Source organism: Phoenix dactylifera, chromosome 16, assembly GCF_009389715.1.
Source record: "Phoenix dactylifera cultivar Barhee BC4 chromosome 16, palm_55x_up_171113_PBpolish2nd_filt_p, whole genome shotgun sequence".
Taxonomy (NCBI): Eukaryota; Viridiplantae; Streptophyta; class Magnoliopsida; order Arecales; family Arecaceae; genus Phoenix; species Phoenix dactylifera.
In genome coordinates this window covers 9951649-9978722 of record NC_052407.1, presented here as the reverse complement: position 1 = coordinate 9978722, position 27074 = coordinate 9951649, and the positions used below count along the sequence as shown (strand labels likewise).

The 27074-nt window shown below is 38.4% G+C and overlaps 3 protein-coding genes across 4 annotated transcripts; all 3 read left to right on the top strand.

The window, feature by feature from the left end:
• The first annotated feature begins 1323 nt into the window (after nt 1-1323).
• Nucleotides 1324-5736, top strand: LOC103709839 (tubulin beta chain). The gene is made up of 3 exons (XM_008795356.4): nt 1324-1872; nt 4227-4496; nt 4789-5736. Exons 1-3 carry the CDS (start codon nt 1479-1481, stop codon nt 5460-5462), a joined length of 1338 nt encoding a protein of 445 aa, XP_008793578.1. The 5' UTR covers nt 1324-1478; the 3' UTR covers nt 5463-5736.
• An 8875-nt stretch (nt 5737-14611) lies between these two features.
• LOC103709838 lies at nt 14612-16139 on the top strand. Its single transcript, XM_026805720.2, has one exon. The coding sequence runs from the start codon at nt 14799-14801 to the stop codon at nt 15909-15911; it is 1113 nt and encodes a 370-aa protein (XP_026661521.2). The 5' UTR covers nt 14612-14798; the 3' UTR covers nt 15912-16139.
• Nucleotides 16140-22045: 5906 nt separating this feature from the next.
• On the top strand, nt 22046-26436 carry LOC103709837 (dihydroceramide fatty acyl 2-hydroxylase FAH1). Of its 2 annotated transcripts, XM_008795354.4 has the most exons (8): nt 22046-22192; nt 23380-23450; nt 24796-24888; nt 24964-25160; nt 25272-25377; nt 25656-25802; nt 25893-26054; nt 26208-26436. In XM_008795354.4, the coding sequence occupies exons 2-7, from the start codon at nt 23400-23402 to the stop codon at nt 26010-26012; spliced, it is 714 nt and encodes a 237-aa protein (XP_008793576.1). In that variant the 5' UTR covers nt 22046-22192; nt 23380-23399; the 3' UTR covers nt 26013-26054; nt 26208-26436. The 2 variants fall into 2 exon arrangements, with proteins under 2 accessions (XP_008793576.1, XP_008793575.1); XM_008795353.4 differs by having other exon boundaries at nt 25893-26352.
• Nucleotides 26437-27074: the final 638 nt, after the last annotated feature.

Genomic DNA, 27074 nt, shown 5'->3' with positions numbered 1-27074 from the left:
CCTGAAGTAGAACTGTGGGCCGCTTGAGCCAGCCACAGCTATATTTTGAGGGCCGACGCCATCTTGTTGGAGGGTGACTCAGTGATGGTGATTGACAAGATTCAAAGTCGAGCTAGGAGGCAGGGTCGCATTCCCGGATTCAGAACATCGGAGGCTTGGCGAGAGGTTGTATCTTCTTTAGGGCGAGGCACGTTTATCGGAAGGTGAATAGAGCTACAGACTGTATGACCTCCTTTGTGGCTGACCATTCCAGCAGATTTTTCTAGACTTCTGAGGCATTGTACCTAGAGTTTCTAGAGATATCTTGTTTTCTATTTTTTTGGTTGTATTTTTATTAGAGTAGTGTGAAATGCTCATCTTAACAAAAAAAAGAAGAAGAAGAAGAAGAAGAAGTAGATACGATCCAACGAAGAACTAACTGATTAAATGTAACTTCGACGGAAGTGTCGATGAGGGAGGGGGCAGTGGAGGTGTGAAATTTGTCATTAGAGACCATGACGCCAGACTGGTGGCAATCAAAGCCAGAGGATCTTCGATACTTCTGTCATTAGTGTCGAGCTTAGAGCCACATGAGAGACCATCACCTATGTGAGGTTTGTTCTGGATGCGGACCGTATCCTCCTCAAATGGAACTCGGCTACAATGATCGAGTGGATTTGAGGTCGGCGCAGCGCTACTGGCATAATGACATTGTTCCACGACATGTGCAGACTTTTGAGAGAGTGTGACCTCTTTTGGAACACTCATATCTACCGGAAAGCAAACAGTGCTGCTGATAGAGTTGCCTTCTATGCGACTCATCACTCCAAAGATTTTCTCTGAAAGAATTATGTATCTACTCCTCCTTTTTGTCCACTTATTTTTTCTAATTTTGTTGGTTGCACCCATATTTATCGTGTGTGACGCGCCGTTGTGTAAATAATAATAATAATAATAATAATAATAATAATAATAATAAATAAATAAATAAATAAATAAATAAATAAAAATAAAAATAGCAACCCTACCCAGCCCCTCCTCCTTTTTCTTTTTGGAAATCCAGGTGCATGCTGTCATCCTCGAATGAAAGTTTAGATAGATTCGGGGGAGGTCCAGCTATGTAGTGACCACACCATTTTCCCGTACAGCCGACCCACACCATTTCCCATAAACGACACCGTAACGGTTTTCCTCCCGACCGTCCGCTCCAGCGAAGCACTGCATTGATCCTCTCACCGCCCCTGACTCGCCTCTATCCCTCCCAGAACATCACACGCGCGTGATACCCAGTCGATAGGCTGATATATGAACGGGTGAGCAAACTCCGGTGAGCACACCCCATACCCTCCTACAAAAGCCCTCTCAAATCGCTCACCCCTCTCCGCCCTCCGCTCCCCTCCAACCATCCCCTCCTCCCTTCGCCGCCGCCACCTTTTCGTCGGAACCCTAGCCGGGCCGCCCGGAGACGCACAGGACGAGGGCGGCGCTTGGAGGCGAAGATGAGGGAGATCCTTCACGTACAGGGCGGGCAATGCGGGAACCAGATCGGGGCCAAGTTCTGGGAGGTGATCTGCGACGAGCACGGGATCGACCACACCGGCAAATACTCCGGCGACTCCGACCTCCAGCTCGAGCGTATCAACGTCTACTACAATGAGGCCAGCGGCGGGCGCTACGTCCCCAGGGCGGTGCTCATGGATCTGGAGCCCGGGACCATGGATTCCGTGAGATCCGGGCCCTTCGGCCAGGTCTTCCGGCCGGACAACTTCGTCTTCGGCCAGTCCGGGGCCGGGAACAACTGGGCCAAGGGGCACTACACCGAGGGCGCCGAGCTCATCGACTCCGTTCTTGATGTGGTCCGCAAGGAGGCCGAGAACTGCGACTGCTTGCAAGGTTTGTGGTATGAAATGGAGAATGCTAGGGGTTTTGTTCATTTTATTGTTGATGTCGTTAAAGATTCCATCTTGGTAGCATTTTTTGAAGGCTTTTATGTGTTTTTCTTTGATTTTTCCGCATTGTCTCTGAAATGTGGTTAATTTGGTTTTTCGATGTAATTTACATATGGTCAGATGTATTTGTGTAATTTGTCTCATTGAAGGTAGTTAGGGTTTTTGATATATTTCTTTAGTTTTTGTTGTATATGATATCCGAATGTTAATTATCCTATTCTTAGAAAAAAAATCGGACCCCAATGATATTATCGTGTTAAGACTACTGGTTCTTGAAATCTGGATTTCCTTTTATATGCAAGCTCAGGTTATACTCTAAGAATCACGAATTGCAAGTTTGCCATTCGTATTTCCTCCACATTGTTTTTTTAATTTCCTTCTTCTAAGATTTTTCCTCTCATCAATCTTGTTATTTACTTGCATCGTTAGTTATTATATAATTGTAGAAGTTTTGCGTCCCTGTTTTCTGATGGCTAGCTATTATTTTTGTCCAATTAAAATGATCGGTGTCTTTTGTTCTTTAATGTTTATTTCTCTTCTTTGTTGAATCTTGTATATAAAAACATTTTATTTTTAATGTTTAAGTGCCAGCATGAATTCATCTCTATGGGGATCCAATGTTTTACTTTTCCCCCTTTATACCAACCCAATGCTTAGTTTGTATGTTCTATGAGGTAAATGATTTGTGTGTTCATGTAGTTCTATTTAATCCATTTCGAACCCATACAATATTATTTTTTAGTTGGCAGCTGGAAAGATATTGTAGCTCTGTTCTGTCACCACAGATCTGTCATATACATCTGAGTGAAATTTATAGTTTCTGCATCCTTCGTGGAGATTGAAAGTCGCCAAGTGGGTATGAAGGAGACGAGAACTACAAATAAAATGTACAGGTCTTTCTATTCATTGGTTAGATGAAAATGAATTCTTGGTGGAGATTGTTATGATCCAGATCCTTACCCGGCATATGTTTTTCAATGTTTTGTATCTGGATTGGCAAGTTTAATTGATGAGTGTGTAGGCAATCTTATAAGGACAAAATTTTATGTAACTTTAATGTCCAGATCTTTGTCTGAACTCTGCTCTGTTATCACTTAAGGGGTAAAATATGTTAGCAATCTTGGACTGATGGTGTCCTTTATGATTCACTGCTGATATCTTATAGCTGCAAGTATTTGGGTAGCTATTGGTACTTGATTAAATGCATGTATTATTGGATGCTCACAAAGTAGCGTTGATCACCGTGGGTGGATACATTTCCAAGTACCCAGTACATGTGACCTTGTAGTGTCTATTTCTTGCTCTTGGACCAGTGATTTGCGATACCTGGATTATATATAAGTATCTTTAGTTTATTAAAAAATGAGCACGACAAAATAATAATAGTAATACTTTGTATTTATGATCAAGTATTTAAACCTTGCTTTAGTGCGTATTTCTATACAAGGTGACATGTACTACAACGTCTTATGGGCACATCTGTGTTTACTGGTTTGATATGGCCTTTCTACAGTTGCTTTACATGTTCTGTTGTCAGAAAGTCCTAAGAGTAACCAAAACATCTAAGATTCAAGGGGAATCCCCTACCACAGCTCATATGGTACTTCTTTGTTGTTCCTCTTCAACTTTTGTTTCAGATCCTTGAAAAGAGTGTAACGACTATAATTTGAAAGTGCAATGACTACTAATGTATTGGCTTGGTGAAAGGTTGTGATCATATATTTTAACATATTTTTATATTCTGGTCTTCGTAGTTGTTGGGAATTTTTAAGTTAATTTTGTCAGAAATAAGGATTTGATAGTAAGCAATAAGTATTGCAAATTTAAGAGGGTTTTGGACACAAATTATGCTCTAAACTATCTTCAAGGAATTTTAGTTTAGTTTAGCATAGTAAGGCATAATCGGAGAAGGCCTGGTAAACCATGATCAGATTATATCTGACCATAGATGTATACAGCCTTATGAACTCATGACATGTTTCTCTTTATCCTTCTTTCAGCTATTCCTGCTTTTAGATAATTAAGTTGGACTTTATGTTGATTAGGTCATTATTATGGAAGGGTTGCATGCATCTCAAGATATACTTATCATTCCTTTTTTGGTATGGAAAAGCAAATGTGGCTTCTGACTCTTATAGATAAGGCATGTTTTGAGCCAATGTGGTGCTTTTTGTTATCTCCTCAAATTGTTATAGTACCACGTGGTGCAATTGTGGTCTGATTGTTTTTTTATCCCAAAAAATAAGCAGTTATCATTTTAAAGAATGTTGTTGTTTATCTGTTTGATTGCCTTTGCAGGATTCCAAGTATGCCATTCGTTGGGAGGAGGCACTGGATCTGGCATGGGAACACTTCTTATTTCTAAGATCAGAGAGGAGTACCCAGACCGTATGATGTTGACGTTCTCAGTTTTTCCATCACCCAAGGTCTCTGACACAGTTGTGGAGCCATACAATGCTACACTTTCTGTCCATCAGCTTGTCGAGAATGCTGATGAATGTATGGTCCTTGATAATGAAGCTCTCTATGATATCTGCTTCCGCACTCTCAAGCTTGCCACTCCTACCTGTAAGTTCTTTTATTTCTCCTCCTTTTTCCTTTCAATGAGTGCACTGGTTAAACTTCATTGTCATTTTTTGCGAATTTTGATTGTTAATTAGAACTGGTAAAATATGCTGAATTAGAATTATAATTTCTTTATTCTGCCCTGTATTGGATTGCTTTAGACTTCCAACTCCAATGTGAATTGCTGTCTTGGGTTGGTTAATGGACCATACTGCTTGCAATATAAAATCTTTCATAGTTATTTCTTGTTCTTTGATGGCCTTAAAGCCTCATTTTTTCTTTCTCTTTGGTCCAGTTGGTGATCTTAATCATCTCATCTCCGCTACCATGAGTGGTGTAACCTGTTGCCTAAGGTTCCCAGGTCAGCTCAACTCTGACCTTAGAAAGCTTGCGGTCAACTTGATCCCTTTCCCCCGCCTTCACTTCTTCATGGTGGGGTTTGCGCCCTTAACCTCTAGAGGCTCCCAGCAGTACCGGGCCCTCACCGTTCCTGAGCTGACTCAGCAAATGTGGGATGCTAAGAATATGATGTGTGCTGCTGACCCTCGACATGGCCGCTACCTCACAGCTTCAGCCATGTTCCGTGGGAAGATGAGCACAAAAGAAGTGGATGAACAAATGATCAATGTGCAGAACAAGAACTCATCCTACTTTGTTGAGTGGATTCCTAACAATGTCAAATCCAGTGTGTGTGACATCCCACCAAAGGGGTTGAAGATGGCATCTACATTCATTGGGAACTCAACTTCCATCCAGGAGATGTTCCGCAGGGTAAGTGAGCAGTTCACAGCGATGTTCAGGAGGAAAGCTTTCTTGCACTGGTACACTGGTGAGGGAATGGATGAGATGGAGTTCACCGAGGCTGAGAGCAATATGAATGATTTGGTGGCCGAGTACCAGCAATACCAGGATGCAACAGCTGACGAAGAAGAGTATGAGGAGGAAGAGGAAGAGGAAGAGATGGCCTGAGTTTTATATCATATGCTTCTGACAATTTTCACTTCAGGTTGCTTTGAGAGGGTTTGGTATGGTGTGATATGAGAACCACTTTTCTGTCTGTATTCATTTTGTGACTCTGCGAATGTGTTGCTTGTGATTTCTGGGCCTGGAGTTTGTACGAGCATTACACCTTATCATTGCTAACTTTATGTTTCTACTTTGTGAGATATTATGTTGCTCTACAATCTGTGCCATCTCATTTATGGACCTGTGCCCTGATTTTGTTTTGGCACGGATTCTAACATCTCATGTGTTGAAATTGGTACAATCTTTTAATTTTTCTTGTTTTCTTACTTGCTATTTTCCTTGAGTGCAAGTAGTCAGGGGCATCGGCCCGGGCCGGCCCGGCCCGGGCCCACCGGGCCACGGACTAAACGGGCCGTGCCGGCCCGGGCCCACCGGGCCACGGACTAAACGGGCCGTGCCCGGCACGGCCCGCTCAGCCAAAAACCCAAGCCCGACCCGGCCCTAGGCCCGTGGATTGGCGGGCCGGGCCTGGCACGGCACGAGACGGGCCGTGCCAGGCACGACTTGTAACGGGTCCAAACGGGCCATGCCTGGCACGGCCCGTCTGGCAGAAAAATTCTGCCCGTTACGGGCCGTGCCGGGCACGGCCTGTTTGGACCCGTTACGGGCCCCATGCCTGGCACGGCCCGTCTGGCAGAAAAATTCTGCCCGTTACGGGCCGTGCCTGGCACGGCCCGTTTGGACCCGCTACGGGCCGTGCAGGCACGGCCCGTCTTGCAGGGGGGAAGAAAATAGCCATTTCCAACGGCTATTTTTTGGTTTTTTTCCAAAATACCCCTCCCAACAGTCCAAAAACGGCTAATTTGAGGGGTATTTTGGGGAAAAAAATTTTGGAGTCCTATAAATACCCCTTTCCTTCCTCATTCTCACCACACCAAACTAACTATTCTCTCCTTCTCTACTACTACTATTTCTCTCTTCTAAAGTGCTCTTCTAGCAATTTAATTTTTAGTTTGCATTTAGCAAGTGTTCAAGTGTTACACAAGAGGAGGTTCCTGTTGAGAAGAGAATGTCACTCCTGTTGAGAGCACAAGAGGAAGCTCAGAATCTCGGCTCTACCTCTGCCCTCTGACCTTCTACTCAATTCCTCCTTGTGGTTAGTTTTTATTTTTTGCATTCATCAATTTAGATATGTCATCTTTTGAAGAAAGTCATTTTGGCATTCCTCCTGTTTCTGAGGGAGAAGAAACTAATCCCTAACCCCATGTTCCTAGTTCCTCTAGAACTAGTGAACCGAGTGAAAATCAAACCTCTTCTCGTAAGAGGACTAGTGCTGTATGGAATGAATTTGATAGAAGTATGGTTCATGGAGTCCGAAAAGCAAAATGTAAAAAATGTGCCAAACTTTATAATTGTAGTAGTAGTGGGGGAACAGGCCATTTAAAAAGACATCAAGAGAGTCATAGGATGCATGATTCTCATGCTCAAAGTACCCTTAATATACAAGGGGGATCACTTGTAGGTAATTTTGCATATAATCATGAAAATCAAAGAAAAGCACTTGTAAAATGGATAGTTAAGGATGAATTACCTTTTAGTTTATGTGAATCTTTTAATTTTGAAGAATATGTTCAACTAAACCTACAACCTGCTTACAAAAGAATTAGTAGGCGTATATTTAGAAGAGTAGCTATGACTAACTTTTTAGCAATGAGACAAACTTTAATTGAAACACTCTCTACTTTAAATGTAAAAATTTCATTAACTTCTGATATTTGGTCAGCATCTGTAGGTAGTAATTGTTTTATTGCCATTACTGCTCATTATATTGATAATGATTGGCAATTAAATAAACGTATTCTTGCTTTTCGTGCTTTTGATTTTCCACATTCTGGGCAACAAATTTCAAATGCTATTTATCAAACTGTATGTTCATATAATATTAATGATAAAATTATGTCTATTACTTTTGATAATGCATCTAATAATAATTCTGCTGTTACATTATTAAAGGACTCATTGCATCCCATGTTAAATGGAAATTTATTGCATATTAGATGTGCATGTCATATCTTAAATCTTTCTGTTTAAGCTGGCATGGGCATGATTCAAGATGTGATTTCAAAAATTAGAAATGCGGTTTCTTTTATTCATGCTTCAAGATCAAGACTTCAAGAATTTAAGGAACTATGTATAAATCATGGTAAACGTTTTAAAAAATTTAAACTTGATGTAATTACTCGTTGGAACTCAACATATAGCATGATACATGATGCATATCCATATAAAAACTTATTAAGTGCATATATTAATGATCGTGGATTAGGCTTTACATTGACTGAAACTGATTGGAAAAAAGGAAAAATTTGGGAAGATTTTTTGCTTAGTTTTTATAATGCTACTAATGTTCTTTCTGGTATTTATTATCCAACTTTTGTTCATTTTTACAACAAGCATATATAATTAGTCAAAAATTTGCAGAACATAGATATGATGATGTTTTAATACCTATTATTGAGCAAATAGAATCTAAATGGAATGAGTATTGGGACAAGATATGTCCTATGCATAACTTAGCTGCTGTATTTGATCCAAGAGTTAAATTGAATGGCGTGCTAATTTTACTTGATGCATACTATGAAAATATGATTCAAGATCCTGAACATGCTAAAATTGAGGTAAAACAACTTCTTTATGATATTTATGCTATATATGATGAAAAAATTCGTGGATCTAGATTCTCCGTACAAAGCTCTATTTCTTCTTCTAGTAGTTCTCGTTCGTCATCTATTTTTTCATTCATTGCACAGAGAAAACACACACATGCTTCAAGTTCATCTTCATCTTCTTCATCTTTAAGTAGTGAACTAGAATTTTATTTACGAAATGATCTTCGGTCTGCATATGATGAAAATCAAATAGAGAGTCTAGATGTATTATCTTGGTGGAAGAGTGTTAAAAATCAATATCTTGTTATGTCTGCAATTGCACGCGATATTTTAGCTGTGCCGATGTCCACAGTAGCATCGGAATCCGCTTTTAGTGCAGGTCGGCGTGTTCTTGACGAAAGAGAAGTAGGATGACTGGCGAAACGGTTGAGATGCTTCTCTGCTTCAAAGATTGGTTGGATGCTGAGGCGAGACTTCAAGATAAAGGTTGACATAATACAACATCCTCTGATGATGATGATACAAACACTACTGAATAGTGAATACTGAATCACTGATGATTAGTAAGATTTCTTAATTTTTTATAATAGTACATTTTTATTTTTTTAATTGTTAAAGTGAGTCATCTCTATTTTTTCTCCTTTCTTATTGTATTCTGGAGGTCAGACCAAGGTCCAAACTCCAAACCTCCCTTCATGTACCATTTTGATTTAAATTAATAAACTGGTAGGGGTCTATACCAAACCCCCCACCATTAAGGTGGCTTTATATTAATAAATCCTTAATTTTCAATATTTATTAATTTATTAAAAAAAATTATTTCTTTATTTTAAGGGGGACGGCCGTGCTTGGCCCGGCCCAAGCCCGGTTCAGGCCCTTATGGGCCGTTCCGGGCTGGCCCGCGGGCCGTGCCGGGCCCAGGCCCTTACGGGCCGTGCCGGGCTCGGTCCGCGGGCCAGAAAGTGGTAACCCAGCCCGGCCCTCTTTAATGGGCCGTGCTAGGCACGGCCCGTTACTGTAGCAAGCGGGTCGTGCCTGGCACGGCCCGCTTCGTGTCGGGCCATGGGCGGCCCGGCCCAGTGCCCATCTCTAAGTGCAAGATGCATGTCTGGTCTGGAAAGGAGCCCTGGTGGGACCACAACGGGTGAAAATTCAAATAGGGCAATCCTACTTAGCTGCTTACATTCGTCAATTTAATCAATTTATAATCTGCTGCATGGAATAGATATGTTGATCATTATTTTCTTGTTGAAGCTATGCTGTAGGCATTGACAATAGAAAGATTTTAAAATCAGACTGGTTTGGCCTGTTTAACCAGTTTAACTAGGAACTTTAGAAGTCGTGAAAAAGAACCACGGCTGGTTCGGTTTGGTTTGATTTTTTCTTTTGAACTCAAAATTGGGCCAGGACTTTTTAGTTTTCACCCAAGGTGAAATCCTAAGTAGCTCTTATGGGATTTTCATTTTTTTTTTTTTTGGGGGGGGGGGGGGGGGGGTGAAAATTCTTACCTTTATCGGTTTAAGACTCAAATACAGCAAACATTAATCTACTCATTGATCTACGAACTTATGGTATCAAATAAATCTACCCAAGATCTTCTTACCTAAACAATTGCTCACTTATAGAGCCAGAGCTCATTATCAGAATAAATATAACTATCCATAGATTATGGCAGATAAACATAATAAGGCCAGCCCAAATCCTTTCTTAGAGCCACATACGCTGACCTAGAACCTTCCTAGGGTTGCATAACGAAAATTTGGGAGACCCAAAACCCCTCGTAGGGTTAAGGGTGATCCAGGTCGATCAAGATGTATGGACCTGGTCAAGGGTGATCCAGGTCCATCAAGATGTATGGACCTCTATAAGTCTGTAGGATTTCTAGAGAGAGGAAGAGTGATGGAGAGAGGGAAAGATAGAAGAGGAGAGAGAAAAGGAAAGAGCGAGGAGAGAAAAAGAAAGAGAACTCTCTTTCAGAACCTAAGACTCCGACAAGCATTCAACTAAAATTTCTAATGAGCACGGTGAGCTGAGGCCATTTGGATGCCAAGAGGAGAAAAAAAAATTGATAGTGGTTTAGCGGTGGCAATCAACAAAATCTGTTGGTAGTGAGGCAAAAAAAGTTGTGGAGATCTTTAAATAGTTGTTGGAGGATAGGTAGAGCAAGGCTCTATTCTCTTTTTTTTTCTATCTTCTATAACAAGTCGAAAAAAGTTCTATCTTTTTTTTTTTTTGTCTTTCACTCTAACTATTGCATCTAGGCTGGTCAAGTGGATTAGGCCTAATTCCCTATTAGTTGGCTTGTGCATTACAGGTTTGATGGTAACTAGCCCTTCATCAGATTTAGATTTGATGGTCCACCATTAATTAAGTTGCAGCACAACTCCAACTTAGCAGAAGCCATCCAATTTCTGCCAACAGCAGATCCTAAGTTGTCAATTCTTTTCTGACACTCTTCCCATTGTTTCTGGCATTCTTCCCATTGTTTCTGGCATCAATGTCACTTCTTGATCTCTAATTGTTGTAGGAATCCAAGCAATGAATAGAAGACTGTATCTTCAAGCCACATCCGATAATCCATCGAAAGAAGTTCGATGGCAACTAGCCTTTCATCAGATCTAGATCTGACAGTCCACCATCAATTAAGTTGCAGTACAACTCCAACTTAGTAGAAATTGCAGTCTACTTCCAGTAGTAGATGCTAAGTTGTCAACTCTTTTCTAACACCCTTCTCATTGTTGCAATCATCAACTTTGGTAAGATTCTCTAACAGGAGAGACATATTTAATGGAACATCCTTTAAGAACTAATTATCTGGATTCCTAGAGACGAGTTAAAATACCTCCGAATAATTAGTTTCGCTAGATTGCTCGATCTCTCCTATCTCTCCTCAAACATTTCTGTATGCAATGTGCCTCCTTTGCTGTGAGATCTTATTGATCCAGGCATGTTTTAGTCAATTTTTTTAAGTCAAATGTGATTTCAACCAAAATAAAAGATAACCAACTTGGCCAAATGAAAACATTGTACACCTGTAAGGCAGGTTCAATCCTCAGTAACTATGTTTACTTTTACCTTTATTTTTCATCCTTACTAAAATTTGGGGCATTTTTTCTCTTTTTTTGCCTTATTCATTGTTGCAACTATTTCGTAAATTTTAAGAATTCGAAGGAAAAACAATTGATGATAAAAAAATAAATATTGCTGGTAAGTAAATATCAGTCAATTACTTAGGGTCTTAAGCAATGCAACCTATTAATTTTGTTAGAATTTTTGTTCAAATGTCACTACATAGTAGATTCCAGCAAGTGTTGAAGAACAGCCCTATTTTGTGGTATGAATCAACCAATTCCAAATCTAAATAGTGGATTTCAGAGATAAGATAATCTTCGAAATGTGCAGCAAGTCATATGCAAGATAATCTTTGGAAATGCAAGGCAAAGCCATATGCATCTTCTAAATTTATATATTCGTAATTTTTATTTTTTACATAAAAGTTAAAAGGAAGATTCAATGGCATAAGAGATTGTTACAAGCTGGGAATTTTAAAATCACACAATTTCTAAAAAATAGTGATTGCACATTCTTTGCTAGTTTTTTCTAATTTTATAAGATAAAATTTGCTCAGGAGTTGTTTGGTTGAAAGTAAGTTGTACTAAAACAGATATCCATAAAGCATGATTATGAAAAACATGGGAAGATCTTTTTCATGAAACTTATTTTTAGGTTTTATTATTTGCTAATTTTGGCATAAAATGGTTTGTCAAAAATAACCTAGCAATTGTTTTTGTAAAACTTGTTCATTTTGTGAGTTTTTACTACCTGTTTTAATAGAACTTGTCAACCAAAAGGCATAAGAATTGTCTCTTATTTGGATAATATGTTCTAAACATTCTCCATATGTAAATTATTTGAAAAAGTATTTATGCACACATCTGAATATCCCTTTTTTAATCATGATCTAAGTAAGCCCTTAGAAAAGAAAGCTATGCCACAAGCATGATGCATGATTGAGTTACACCACTAGTTTCGGTAGCAGGGAAGACAATAGTTAATTTGAATCATTATTGCTATGTAGAAAAGTTCCTTCAAGAATTAGAAAGATAGCTCAACTAACTCTAGAATATAAAGAATGTAATTCAGTTTCCTTTTTATCAATCTTTTTGGCTATACAAACCGTTTATATGGGTTTTCTATTATTATGATATTCTGATATAGGTATCATCTTACACTTCCTTTAAATGAGGGCTACGCATAATTTTGTATGATACATTCATACAAGTATCAAGTAGTAATCCTACATTGGTAATGGTGGTTTAACTTTTCAAGACCCATTTCTTGCAGTAATGGATATGTTTTACCCTAGATTCAGCCATGAAATTTTCATGAAGATTTGTTATAATATATCTATTGAGTCATTTAGACCCCAAAGTTTCCTGCTGTAACTAGCCATCCTACTATCTATGGGCTTTTGTCATTGATCTTCTATATAACAATTTTCTTTTGCCACATTTCAAAGACCAAAAAAAGGTAGAAAAATAAAGGTGAATCAAATTGGAGGCAGCAAAGCTACTTAAGAGAGTCCTATATCTTCTAATTAATAATTGGACTTGAAGACTTCAAAATTAAATGTCAGAAAAGGACGAAGATATCAAAAATCTTCAAGTGGGAGGTAGTAGAGCTAGTCGGTGATGGAAAACATTAAAATCTTCAAGTGGGCATGGATATGATTTGTACTCAAATTGAAAGAGGCTAAAAAATTGGCAATGCAAATAGCTTGAATTTATTTATGATCCATGCAGTTTAAGAATGGTTGCATATAGGCCACATAATAGACCGAAAACTATGAATTGACTCAAACCTAATTAGTCGCAGCATTTAACACCCAACATTATGCATGCTCTTATCAAAAACAACATGGGTCCAATAATTGAGATCAAAACCACAGAAAATTCTGCATACCACATGATGACACCAAGCTCATCACCTAGACAATCGACATTTTGGTATAATGCCCTCATCTTAAGTCGAAAACTTTCATTAATGAGATAGAAGATCATTAGAAGTATCTAGCAAGCATAATGTTTGCGAAGATCATAACATCAGGGCCTGCCTCTGTGAGTTCGCCTTAGACCGGTCCACTGCAGGAAAGACCTCAAAGACAAAACAGCCTTAGGTCCCAAATACATTGGACTGCTTTTGCATAACATCATGCATCTATGTAATTAGTTGAGTCCATGGCGTATTCTACTTATGCAACTTGGTTCTAATCTAATAATTAGGTGCGATGGTTGGCTTTGAATGAACAAAAAAAAAAAAAAATCTCAACTTGATTTCTTCTTTTCAGGTTTAGGCAGCTTGGTGATGCGGTTGGTTTTTGGCCGGACCAAACCCTTGAAGCATCCATCCTCTTGCTCAGTCCTGCAAACCTAAACCATACCATACGTGACAATAACCTTCCGCAGTTGTACATCGAGGCACCCAAAATACCAAACACATTTGTTACTGCACGTCACCCTCATGGTCAGAAATAAACAATAATTATCCAAGAACATCTTTGGTTATAACTAATATTATCATTTATAGGTAACGACATTAAAATGAATTAGAATATGAAAACTGAATTAGAATCAAAATGAATTGAAATATGAAATCAAAATATCATATTTCTAATATAAATGATTTGTAATTAAAATTAAAATAAAATTTAAATAAAAAATAGAAACAAAAAGTAGAGTATTTTATTTTTGAATTTTTTTGCATGAATAGCTTTCCAAAATTGATATTTGTATGTATACCCTCGCAAAGCACTTGTTTTGCTACTCTAATCTTTTTTTAAATTTTTATTTTTCGTATATACCCATGCCATCTAATACCGTTAAAAAATTAATAAATTTAAATTAAAATAACTAAAATATTTTTAATGGATAAATGTGCAAATAAAACTATTTATAAGACGATCACGATGGAAAAATAAAAAAGTAGTTTTAAAACTCTATTTTATTTTTAATTAAAATAAATATAATTTTTTATTAATGATGTTAGAAAGACAGCTATATCAGGGTGCAAAAATAGTATTTTATAACAGTACGGAAACAAATATAAATTTTAAAAAATATTTATGTAAATTTAAAGTTTTTTAAAAAAATATTTATATAAAAAAATTATTTTTTTAGAGTCCAAAATCCAAATGGATACGGAAATTTCTAGAATCAAATAGCTGGAATAAAAATTATTTATTCATATTTTCATTTCAGATTGCAACTCCTTCCCACCAAATATACCGGAGCATAAATTGAGTGCCAGGCAAGTACTCCGACGACAACTCATTTCAACAGCAAATCATTTGACACCCAACTAATGATGCAATTAATTAAAGAAGACAAGTCCACCACTAATTTCCACGCGGATGGCACTCAAATTATTATGATGTTTTCATTAGAACAATGGCACTGCAATTAATGGTTATTTCTGCTTCCCGTCGCCATCATCTAATTACCTCGCTTCAAAACTAATAACCAAAACCAAAACAAACCAACCAACCAGGTAATTTGGCTCTATTTCTCTCCGCCGTTGCGTCGGAGCTTCTCCGCCTCCGTCTCCGCCCCCGGCCCGGTCCGAGCCGGCCCGCCTCCTTCTCCTTCGATGATCGCCGGACCCAGCCCGGCACATGCCGAACCCGTGGAAGAAGGCGCGGGCCGCCGGCCTCTCCCGGCTGGTATCCGGCCTCGCCCGGCCCGAGCGCGGCGCCTCTCTCGTCGTCCAGACCGGCTTCCCCACCTCACTCGCCGACCTCGTCGTCAAGAACCGTGACCGCCTCAAGAAGCCCTCCCGCAAGAAGACCCCCTCCCCCTTCCCTAGGGCTCCGGCGACCGTCGCCGGCGACGATCCCTGCCCTCTTCCCGCATTGCATAGCCCCAGGGCCGGCCGCGATGGAATCTCGGAAGAATGCCCCCGCCCTCCGCTTCCCAAGTCCGTGGAGATCAGGAGCAACGGGACTGGGTCCGGATTTGCGCTTCTGGTGGTGAATTTGGTGGTTTTAATGGTTCTGTCTATCGAAAGGAGGAAGCTTGTCGCCGGGATCACGGTCTCGGCGTTTTCCCTGCTTTTGCTCGATTTCATGGGGTTCCAGGTGTTCGCGTTCTTGAAGCCGTGCTCGGATGCGAGGAGGAGCTTGACTTCGGTGGTTGGAGGATTGGATTTGGAGGGTAGGGAGCGGGTTTCTCCGATAAGGGAAGTTGGGGTCGAGGGCCGCCTGGATTCGATTGCATCCGACAGGAGTTGGGAGGAATCTTTCATCGATTCGGATCAGCGGAGGGAGATTTTGCCGGAATGGAGGGATCTTGCTGTCGGCCGAAATGTTGGTTCTTCTGGTAATTCAAATCGGAAGAAGTTCTGGAAAAAGTTTGTCCCGAAGAAGTTTCGTGGGAGTCGAAAAGGTAAAGATGAAAGGGAACCGATCTCGAATTCTTGTTCGATTTCGAGCGGGAGAGGAGAATTTGATGGCATCAGAGAAGTGGATGAAGTGATCAACGGAGCAGGAGACGAGGAAGATGGCAATGTTCCGAGCTTCATTGACTCCACTGAGGTTACAAATTTTGATAAAGAGGAGGATGTGGATGTGAGTAGAGAAATTGTTCTTAAGACTAAGTCAGGATCTCAGCAGCATGTTTTCTTTGTGATAGTTCTTTTGGGGCTTGTCGGTGGGAAGGCTGCGGCGGTCGTTCTAACTCTGTCTTGGTGTCTGCTTATCAAATTAGCTCAAACCATGCAGAAGAAATGAAACATGCATTGAGCCGATGTCAAGTTTTTTGATGTATTGTGCATTAGTGGAAGTTTTTTTTTGGTCTCTGAAGTTGGGAAGGCTTTTGCATGTATCATCACTTCTCATGATCGAAAGCTCAGCTCAACCTTGGGTTGATGATTTGTGTGGCAAAGTTTGTATAAAGTATTGTCCACAAAAAGGTAAAAGGAAAATTGCAATTGTTTATTTATTCCTCTTGTAGCTTGATCTCTTTTACTTCTTTGTTTTGCCTGATTTAGTAGTATTTTGCAACACTTTAATGCTTTGCTACTTGTAGATGTTTCTGATGGTGAGTGCAACAGGTCTGAGGCAAGAGTCTGAAACAAGGTAACCTTGCCATCTCATTGGTGTCATATTGTTACTTAAAAACTTTCAGATATTATTGAAACTATATCCTTTTTTGGACCACCTTTACATATCTCATTCTTTTACATCATATCGAAACCTAGTCTTTTCATTGCCTAGACGTTCAAGCCAAAACTCTCAGACCAGGAATCTAATATAACATCTACTCTTAGGAAACTCATTTAGTGTGTTTTAACTGAACAGGCTTCCTCTTGTGATATGATAGGTCTTCTTTGATTCCATCCTCCATATAATTAGTGTTTCTTAGAAAAGCATGAAAGCTCTTCTATTCTTTCTTACCGTCCCTGTTAGTTTTACTTAGGGCACATGATAAAAAATCAATATAAGTATCTTTTATGACTTCATTTGAGAAAATTCCTTTATGAATCTCTGTCTTAGATTGTTTATGTTATTGAAAGTGTTGTTTGGTCAAATTGTCCTAATTTTTGAATGACTATAGTATCAGTGATTCCTTGTAAAAGCCTCATCCATCTGCTGGACAAGTAGCATGATAGGTATTGGTTTTGCTATAAAATGCTTATCGTCTCATCTGTGGTGAAGGCTCCATCGTTGTTGCACCTCCTTTTCTCATGGAAATTTATGGCAATGCTTGTATTTGCTATTCGTAGATGAGAAGAAAATCTAATTCACCATGTCTTTCCACCAACTTTGTGGAATTCTTTCGTATCTTATTAAAGACAAGACCTGCATTTACTCTGGCCTCTTCAATTCCTACTGTATTTCTTGAGGTTGTTATTCAGAAATAGAGGAACATAGCCTAACAAATGGTCCTCGCTGTCATTAGTCTATCCATAGTTTCCATGACTTTTTCATCTCCGCAATATCACCGTCAGCTATTCAAGATCATAGGATTCTGATAAAACACAAGATCTGCATGTTCAGGATCCAATTTGTTGACACAAAATCATCTCCTAGAGCAATTTATATGCATAAAAATAATTTAACTATGCTTATTCAACGTGCTGAGATCTATTATATTATCTGACATAATTTTGTTTGATTTATTTTCCTACTGAGAGAATTAGATGATTACGAACACCCATCATCAGCTTAATAAAGTAAAAATTACTTTAACTACTCCTGAATTCTGTTCTGAAATCAAAACCCTGTGCGTCAGTTGAAAGATGCTGGTGTAGAAGTTGTAAAGATTGCACTCTCTCTATATGGATCTTGCTTTTAGTAGCACAAAGAAACTTGATGTGCTGATGCATGATTAAGTTCACGGAGTCATGGAGATGAGTTCAACAATCTGAAATATTTAGGATATAGCCAAGGTTTGCAATCTCTGTGTCAAACTGCATATTGGCAGGAGACTGAGATGGTACAAACTGGCACCATCTCGTACCATACAGATACACAATTTTTTTTTTTTTTAATTTTCAAGATGGTTCTTTTCATCGGAAAATTGGGAATGGAGAACAAAGTCATATCTTTACTGACCCATGAATTACAACATGTTCCTCTTAATCGCATGCCAACCTATATTAACTTGGATCAGTGTCAGGATAGCAGCGGAGTTAGTACTTTGATGCTTCCAAGTGCTGGGACCAGCAGAAGCTAGATTCATTATTTCCTCCTGAGATAGTAAGTCAAATTACTGAAGTTTTAATAACACTTGTTTATGTTTCTGACAATTTAGTGCGGCGTAATTTAGAGAAATCAGTATTAAATGCAAGTGACACTTAACAGCTAATATGTAAATGTAGTAATGCCTCCATAAGCCAGAATCTTAATCGGGTATGGAAGATGCCTAATACCCCAACAGTTCTATTCTTTTGATGGAAAATTACTTGGGGCGCTTACATCGTAAGCTCCATTAGTTTGAAAGGAACCTCCTTGACAGTCAAACTGCCTATTGTGACTTTTGCCCAACTATCAAGAGGATGTTGATCACTTATTGATTCATAGTCCGCTGGCTATGAACACTTGAGGTGCATTTCAAGCAAGTTTTCCGCTCCATATCTATTGGAATTCTTGTTAGATCATCATCAACTGGTGGTGAAGAGGGTTGTAATTGCTTATGCCAGTTGGTTTTTTATAGATGTCTCGAGACCAAAGAGTATGTCAGTCCTGGTCGTTGATGCGGAGCAAATTTCAGCAAGGTATGCTTTCTAAGCTTCCGAGTTCTTGCGAACTGGTGCTACCGGCTCAGTGAGCCTTCCTACAACAAATGCATGACTAGTTAAATTGTGATGGTTAGGTTCGAGACCATGAAGCAAGAGCATGTTTCATCATTAAAGATTGCGGTAGTCTGATGGTTATATATGTTGGGGCAAAAAGATTTCATTCTTCTTCTGTTCCTCTTATTGAGCTATGAGCAGCATGGGAGAGCTTAAAGATGGCTATGCATCATCTTAATATCAAAAAAATATGGGATGATGTAATAGTGATCCATTAGACCAAATCAGTCTGTGCCAGGGCAGTTCCGCATCATCCTCTACTTGGAGATTTGGAGATATTTGGGAGCTTACAAAACTCCTCCAATTCTTCTATGTCAGTCACACTCTTTGAGAAACCAACCAGCCAGCAGGCTCACTTGCAGGGTCTCATACATGGATTTCTTCTCCTTGCTGATGTTCCATTGTCTTTGGACTCGTTTGGTTTTCGAGAAAAATTTTCCCTTGTTGAAATATTTTTCCTTGAAAACTAATGATCTCTGGTATTTGATGTTTGAAAAATAATTTTTGCATGTTTGGTTGACCATGAAAAAGCGCCATATTTTAAAATGGTTTATATTTGATCGTGCATTAATTTTTTAAAAAAAGTTATATAAAATCTCCGGTATGCTCTTAATAAAAGGAAAGGCCTTACTTTATTCTATTTAAAAGCTTAAAGGTATTTTGGGAATTAGATTTTTTTATATCCCACCTAGGTCTTTCTTTCCTATAGTATCCAAAAGGGCAACGCACGCATGATTTGACATTTCTCATTAAAAGAAAAAAAATTGAAAATACAACCTAAATATTTAAGGTATATTTAGGCATTGCAATTACATATAATACAATTTTTTAAGGCTGTAAAATTCTACCGCTATGCAAGTTATAAAAAATTGTTGAAGAAAACATCAAGGATCACCAGCGAGATTAACGCTTCGTTTGTCGAAGAGATCTGTGCAAATATTTGAATGTTAAAGAATGAAGCATTTTTGAGATATGTGCAAGTAGATGGATAACAAAGAATAGAGTGCTTTGAGATCTATGCAAACAAATGAATGATAAAGGATAGAGCACTTTGAGATCTTTGCAAGTATATGAATGACAAAAGATAAAAAGCTTTGAAATCTGTACAAACGGATGGATGATAAAGCATGGAGCGCTTTAAGTTTGTGTAGACGGATGGATAGCAGAGGACAGAGCGCTTTAAGTTTTGTGCAGATGGATGGATAGCAGAGGACAGAGTGCTTTTGAGATCCGTGCAGATAGATAGATGGTAGTGAATGAAGTGCTTTGAGATCCATATAGACAGATGGTAGTTGATGGGTTGCTTTGAGATTTGTGCATATGGATGGATGATAGAAGATGGAGCTCTTTGAGATCTGTGCAGATGGATGGATAATAGAGGATGGAGTGCTTTGAGATCTGTGCAGGTAGGTGGATGATAGAGGACAAACTACTTTGATATCTGTGCAAGTGGATGGATGATAGGGTATGCAGTACTTTGAGATCTCTGCAGGCAGAAAAATGACAGAGGATGGAGCGCTTCGAAATATGTGCAGGCAGATGCATGATAAAGGATGGAGCATTTCGAAATCTGTGCAAGCGGATGGATGATAAAGGATAGAACGCTTTTAAATTTTGTGCAAATGGATGGATAACAGAGAATGGAGTACTTTGAGATCCATACGGGTAGATGAATGACAGAAGATTAATGAGCGCTTTGAGATCTATGCAGGCAGATGAATGATAGAGGATGGAGCACATTGAGATCCATGTAGGTGAATGGATGATAGAGGACGACGTAATCTGCGATTTGTGCAGACGGATGAATGACGAAACATGGAGTGCTATGAGATCTGTGCAAATGGACGGATAATAGAGGTTAGAGCTCTTTGATATCTATGCAGGCGGATGGATGATAGATGATATAGTGCTTTAAGATTCGTGCAAGCAGATAGATGATAAAAGATATCACTTTTAAGATCCAGGTAGATGGATAAATGACAGAGGATGAGCACTTTAAAATCTGTGCTGGCGGACGAATGACTATGGACACAGTGTCTTAAGATTGCATGAAAGCTACGGTCCTACCTTTCTGAATCAAAGATATCTTTATTTTTTTCATTTTATTAAAGGTATCTGGATTCAAATAGATGGTTGAATCACAGTGCAATGAATTTAAAAAATTTGATGGCCAAATATTTTTAAAATTTTTAGAATCTAAATACAAATGGCGAGCCCTACTGGCAGAGAGGCGAGGAGAATTATCCAAAACCGTCTTCGCTGCGATGGACGTCTCGCACGCGGCCATGGCCAAAAAATAGCACGGCCCTCGTGAGCGCAGCTTTCGTGACCGGACAACCACAGGCCGTTCCTGCTTAAATTCGTATTTCTCGCCCTTCGATCACGGGTTTTACCATAACCTCCCGGCAGCCTTTTTCCTTCATCATGAAGCCAGCGCCAGGCGATGTCCCCCAATTTTCCTTTTTCCAATTTTATTCCCTTTTGGATGCCTGCGCAGTTACAACCAGTAGTCCAGATCGAGTCAAGCTTGATTAAGCTCAGATCCAATAAAACTTTGTTTGAAATTAATTTTAAATTTTATATTTCCCCTTAAATTAGATTAAATCGATATTTTTAAATCAAATTAAAATCAATTCCACATCAAATCAAGCTTGAGCTTTTTTACGAGTATGGTTACTATGAATCAATTCTGCACCCTAATAGCAACCTAATCATGCACTCGAAATCGGACCAACGTGCAAGACTAAACCCAAAGGTCACGTTAAACCAATCCCATCACGGATCACGTTAAGTAATCATCTCCAGCGGAAGCTTTCCAGCTTCAAAGCTTTCCCTGTCTGTACGTGGTCCGACTAAAAAGTTGACGGGTAGATGGAAAGCCAAACAACGTCCGGTGCACCTCATCTTATTATATTTAAAAGTTTTTTTTCATAAATATCTTTTTAAAAATTTAAATTTAGATAAATATTTTTAAAATTTATATTTATTTTTATATTTTTATAAAATAATATTTTTTATAAATTCTTTTAATATAACGATTTTTCTAATACCATTAAAAAAACATATTTATTTTTATTAATAATAAAATAAAATTTTAAAATTTTTTATTTATCTTATATATATATTTACATCTATCTATTAAAAATATTTTAATTATTTGAATTTAAAATAGTTAATTTTCTAACGACGTAGATGGCTTGGTATATATGTAAAAATAAAAATAAAAAAATAAAATTGTAAAATAAATATTTTATAGGTTTATACATATAAATATTAATTTTGAAAGGATACCTATGTAGTGATATATATAGGGAAGAGTATTTATTAGAAAAACCTATATTTAATTAACTTTATAAACTCTGCTATATAAAATTTCTTTTAAAGATATAGTAAATTAACATTGAGAGGCTGACGGCGGTACCGTTTTCCGTCCTTTTAGTCTGAATGCTGAGCTGGAACTCGCTAACTTCCAAGGGTGGCCGAGCTGGCGCCCGAATATTCCGTCCACACGTGACGGCATGGTTGACGGCATCGATTCGCTTCGAGGAAGGGCAGCGCCCGAGTTAGAGAAATTGGCGGATAGAAATAGAACCCAAAACAAAAAACACCCATCTCTCTCTCTCTCTCTCCGAGCGCGCTGTGCTCACGGAGAAGAGGAGGTGGCCGGCGGCTTTGGCGACTCGTAGGGTTTGCAGCTGACGCGCCATTCCCCAGGTTTTTTCTATGCCGTTTGTTTGATGTTTAGATGGAGTCGGTGGCTTGGGTTCGTAGATCCGTCGGTTTTCTCGGTTTTTCTCGTGGAATTTGTGCAGATCTTTTGTTCCATGAGGTTTCGAGTGTGTTGATTTGGTTTTGGGGAGGGTTTTATAGCCGCATTTTTTAGTTCTTGGAAGATGGATGCGTTTGGATTAGAAAAGCTCGCATTTCCCTGTATCTCTTGGTGCTCCTTGCTCTGTTTACCTTATCGTGAGTTCTTTGGAGCAAAAATTAGATCAGGTTTCTATTTCGTTTACTGGAGTTTTTTTTTTTTTTACCTTTTTCACTTCTTTTTTTAGTGCATGGAAAATTTTGGTGTGTGATTTGATTGTAGCGCTGGTGCCATGGAGCACAAAATCAGATTTTTCGTGTGATTGGTATATCAAAATCCGATTTTTTTGGTTTCGTGGCTAAGCAGGAGTCTGTTTTGTTGCAAGAAAAACGGATATGAGTTTGAGTGTAGATTTATGTGTTTTAGCTTGTAATACACTTCAAGTGATAGTTTTGATGATCTTAAAATGTTAGATGTGTTCATTAGTTTGAAGTCTAGAAATTTTGCATCAGAATGGAGAAAATTAGCTTGAAATTTTGCTTCTTTTTTTTTTAATCTCAAATGAAGTGTATGGATGGTTTGCTCGCTTTATTTTGGGTTCATTTTCTATTTTTGTATTGACCTGACGCTGACCAAAAGGCCCACAACAGCAAACTACCTTTTCTAGGTTTAACTTTTCATGCCCAAGTGGTTGCTTTCTAAAATGCATTTTGGAATCAGGTGCATTCAAAAGAGGAACCGTTGGATTTGTGGGCTATATGTCGGTTAGGGATAATGATTGATGACCTCCATCATAAATTTGAGCTATCTGCTTTTATTCGAAATGTGATTGGTTGTACCATCCTTAAGTAATGATATCAGGTTTTTGAAATTCCCCACCTTATAATAAGGATATATGGCAAATATGGCTGAAGATATACATGATTTATTCACACTTTTCTTGCTTGTTGCTTCATGTTTCTTGTTTCGTCTTCATTTGATTTTTCATGAATTATTGTTCATGCTTCTTGTTCTCATTTGATTTTATTATTATAGGTTTCTTCGTGCTGTTTCATCTCATGATGCACATTTATGTGTTCTTCTATGATTGCAGTCTATCTTAAAGTGTCTAAAATGGTTGCGCAGGAGTTCACAGTGGACTTGAGTAAGCCTCTCGTCTTTCAGGTAAGATAAAACTTGTAATTATCTTTTTTCTTTTGTAATTATCATTTTTCTTTCACCTTAAAAGGCATTTTGGTGTTCTGAACTGTTTTACTTAGGCACTTCTATTATAATGTTGAGAGAGTGAGAGAGAAAGGTAAAAGCTCTCGTTATCATGTTCTTGCATTTCAGATACTGTCTAAGTGATGATCTAGAGTTTTGATCCCATCTTCCCTGCTATGGCATTATCGGCTATAAATGGGTCAGTTGGGTCTGGGGTTTGCTAAACTCAAGCCAATCTCATTTGAATTTGGATTTAATATCTAGATCCAATTCAAGCAGCTTATATATTGGGTTGGTTCAAGTTGATTGCTCAGCTTTTGAAATCAATTGGGGATAATATGTTGGGTCCGGTCGGTCTAGATCCAAGCCCAGCCCCATATCTTTGGATCTGGGTTGAGGTTTTCTTTGGATTTTCAATTGTTCAGGTAAAATATCTTATAATTGTCAACAATCACTCATGAGACTATTATGATTCTCCCGTAGGTATGAGAAGCTTAATATAGGACACTGCAGCTATGTATTTTAGATAAATCCATCAGAATGTTTTTCATTATAACTGAATACTGGTACATGCTGTAATAAATAAGGAAATCTACTATAAAATTTATAGCAATATGCTGATCTAACTTTAATCTTCAAAGGAGTAATTGATAGGTGAATCCCTCGATGAGAACAATAGTAGTTTGATATAATCATATGACAATGCATCAAACTCATTTAGCATAACGTGCTGCTTTCCATTATTGAAATTGACTGTGTTTAATTATGTGGATATTTGAATATATGATCAGGAGTAGGGTTTTAATTGGGTTGGATTTTTTGGCTAACTAACCTAATTGGGTCTGCCGGGTAGGATTGGATTTGGTTTTGGTCAGAGAAAAGAAAGATCCAAATCTGACCTGTAATTTATGTGGGTCTGGACCTAGAGCCAATCCTGACCATGATTTTATGTTTTGGGTTTGGCTCGCCTTACTGGGTTGGGTTGCATGTTCTGGTCTTGGGAGACCTAATCCAGTTGCAGCCATAGACATTAGCAATTACAAACTATGAGAAATGCATAAAAATCTGGCACATCTGTGATGTAATCCTATATAATACAAAATATACTGCATGCTTGAATTTTACGTCATCTATATTTTTCTCGATTGCAGATTATGATTCTATTTTGCTTTTATAGTTATAGTTCTTTATGGAAAAATTCTACTCCTGTTCTTATATACTATCCTGATCTTATTTCCATACTGTAGCTCACTTATAAATGCTTAGAGATCAATTAAAAAAGCCTGTTTTATTGCAAATTTTAAAGGTTGGTCACCTTGGGGAAGCTTACCAGGACTGGGTTCATCAGCCTATTGTTAGCAAGGAAGGTCCACAATTTTTTGCAAATGACTTCTTGGAGGTATTATTGCATTGTCTTAAATGACTGAGGCGCATTTGGTACTGGCTTCTAACCCCTGGTTTTCTAACTCCTCAGTTCCTAACACGCACTGTATGGTGGGCAGTTCCGACCATATGGCTGCCAGTTGTCTGCTGGTTCATTACCATGTCTGTCCGAATGGGCCATACAATCCCTGAAGTAGCTCTGATGGTTATGGCTGGAGTCTTTCTGTGGACGCTGATTGAGTATAGTCTGCATCGCTTCCTTTTCCACATGAAAACAAAAACTTACTGGTAGGTTTATTTTTCACTTCAGTTTTTTAATTCAAGGCCCCAGTTCGATCTCTCTCTGCCTGCTAAAATGAATTAAATATATGTTAAAAGATTTTGAAAATTATGCTACAGGGCAAACACAGCACATTATCTTCTTCATGGATGTCATCATAAGCACCCTATGGATGGACTCCGCCTTGTTTTCCCCCCTGCTGCCACAGCTATTCTATGTGTGCCGGTAGGTAAATGCATTCCAATATCTTTACATGGCTAGTAAGAATTAGACACTTCTCTTTCATGAGTTTGTAAGCATGTTACTTGTCACTGATGCACATAGTGTTAGATTTTCTAGATTTTAAAAGATGATGATCACAAAACTGATGCTTCCAAGGGACTGATTAGAATCTTGGGAACAAATTAACTAGGGAATTCTTTTTCCACTTGACACTACTACCTGAAATATTGACGTTTAACTAGCACGGAAAAGCTAATGACTCTACATGAATCGTCTTTCAGTTCTGGAATATAGTTAAACTCATGGCAACCCCATCGACTACCCCTGCTTTATTTGGAGGTGGTCTTCTGGGTTATGTTATGTATGACTGTACTCACTATTATCTTCACCATGGACAGCCATCCAAAGATCCAGCTAGAAATCTCAAGGTGAGAAAAATTATGAGCTGTTATTTAGATTCTCATTGACAGTTTCAGATGTTTACGTGTTATTCTAATAAGAAGTTGCTTGTCTACCAGCGGTATCATCTGAATCATCACTTCAGAGTTCAAAGCAAGGGTTTTGGGATAACTTCTAAACTATGGGACATCATGTTTGGGACATTGCCTCCATCAGAAATCTCCGGGAAAACCAGTTGATATTTTTCCCCTCAATCACTTAAGAGATTGTAATTTATCAAGGTAGACTCTATTCATCCCTATGTCACCGTCGCATTTGTGGAATGATTTTTGTTTTATGATTGTACTAGTGTTAATTATGGCGTTGGCTTTGCCAGTTCTAGCAGGAATTTCTGTAACCTTATTTTCTCCTTTATGTGCAATTATTTCTTGCAGATTGGCTGTAAGATTTGGCTGGCAATTCTTGTTTTATGAATTTTATGAATGAGTACGCTATGGATACTCCTATTCCCATATTCGGGATCCTTGACCGATCTCTGATTCTGAGAATTATATGTTAAGACTTCTTTTGTGATGTGCACTCCATGGTATCTCTGATAAACCTTGTGTGACGAATGTGATTGAAGGCAATGACTGGCATATAACGGGTTGGTTATGTTATTTATTCGGGCCTAGTTCATCTGTACGAAGACAGTCAGGTTCTATGTTTTAGTTGATTGTAGACCCTATCTTGCCTTGGCAACTCAGGAATTTGATCAGTAGGAGAAAACAAGCTCTGATGTCAAATTGATGCTGAACAGAGGAAGAAAAGGAGAGACAAGAAGAGGAGGAAAGAGAAGGAGAAAGTGAGAGGGCGACTCAATATTCTTATATCTCAAATTTTAATAAAGCAAATTATATTCTTAATTATATAGCAATAGGTTCATATAAACAATCCAAAATCAAAATAAGAGTCCACATACAAATAGAATACTACAGTCAATAAAATTCTAGTCTTAGAGTCTACATAAAAAATAAAATTCTTTAGTTTTTAAATTAAAAAAATAATAATTTTTATATTTGTGGCTAATAAAAATATGTCCAGATTTTTTTATAGGATGTTTCTGTGTCAGTAATTCTTGACGGTAAGGATTTTGTAATGTTAGTGAAAATAAATTTCTACAAGCGCGTAGGCTGACCCTTTAATTGCTTCGTCCTATTCTCTTAGGGAGTTTGTTGTGCTAATTGTTAGGACAGTTAAATCATTACCGAACTAATTGGTAAGCTGTAAGCAATCTAAATATTATACCTAGAACTCTGCTG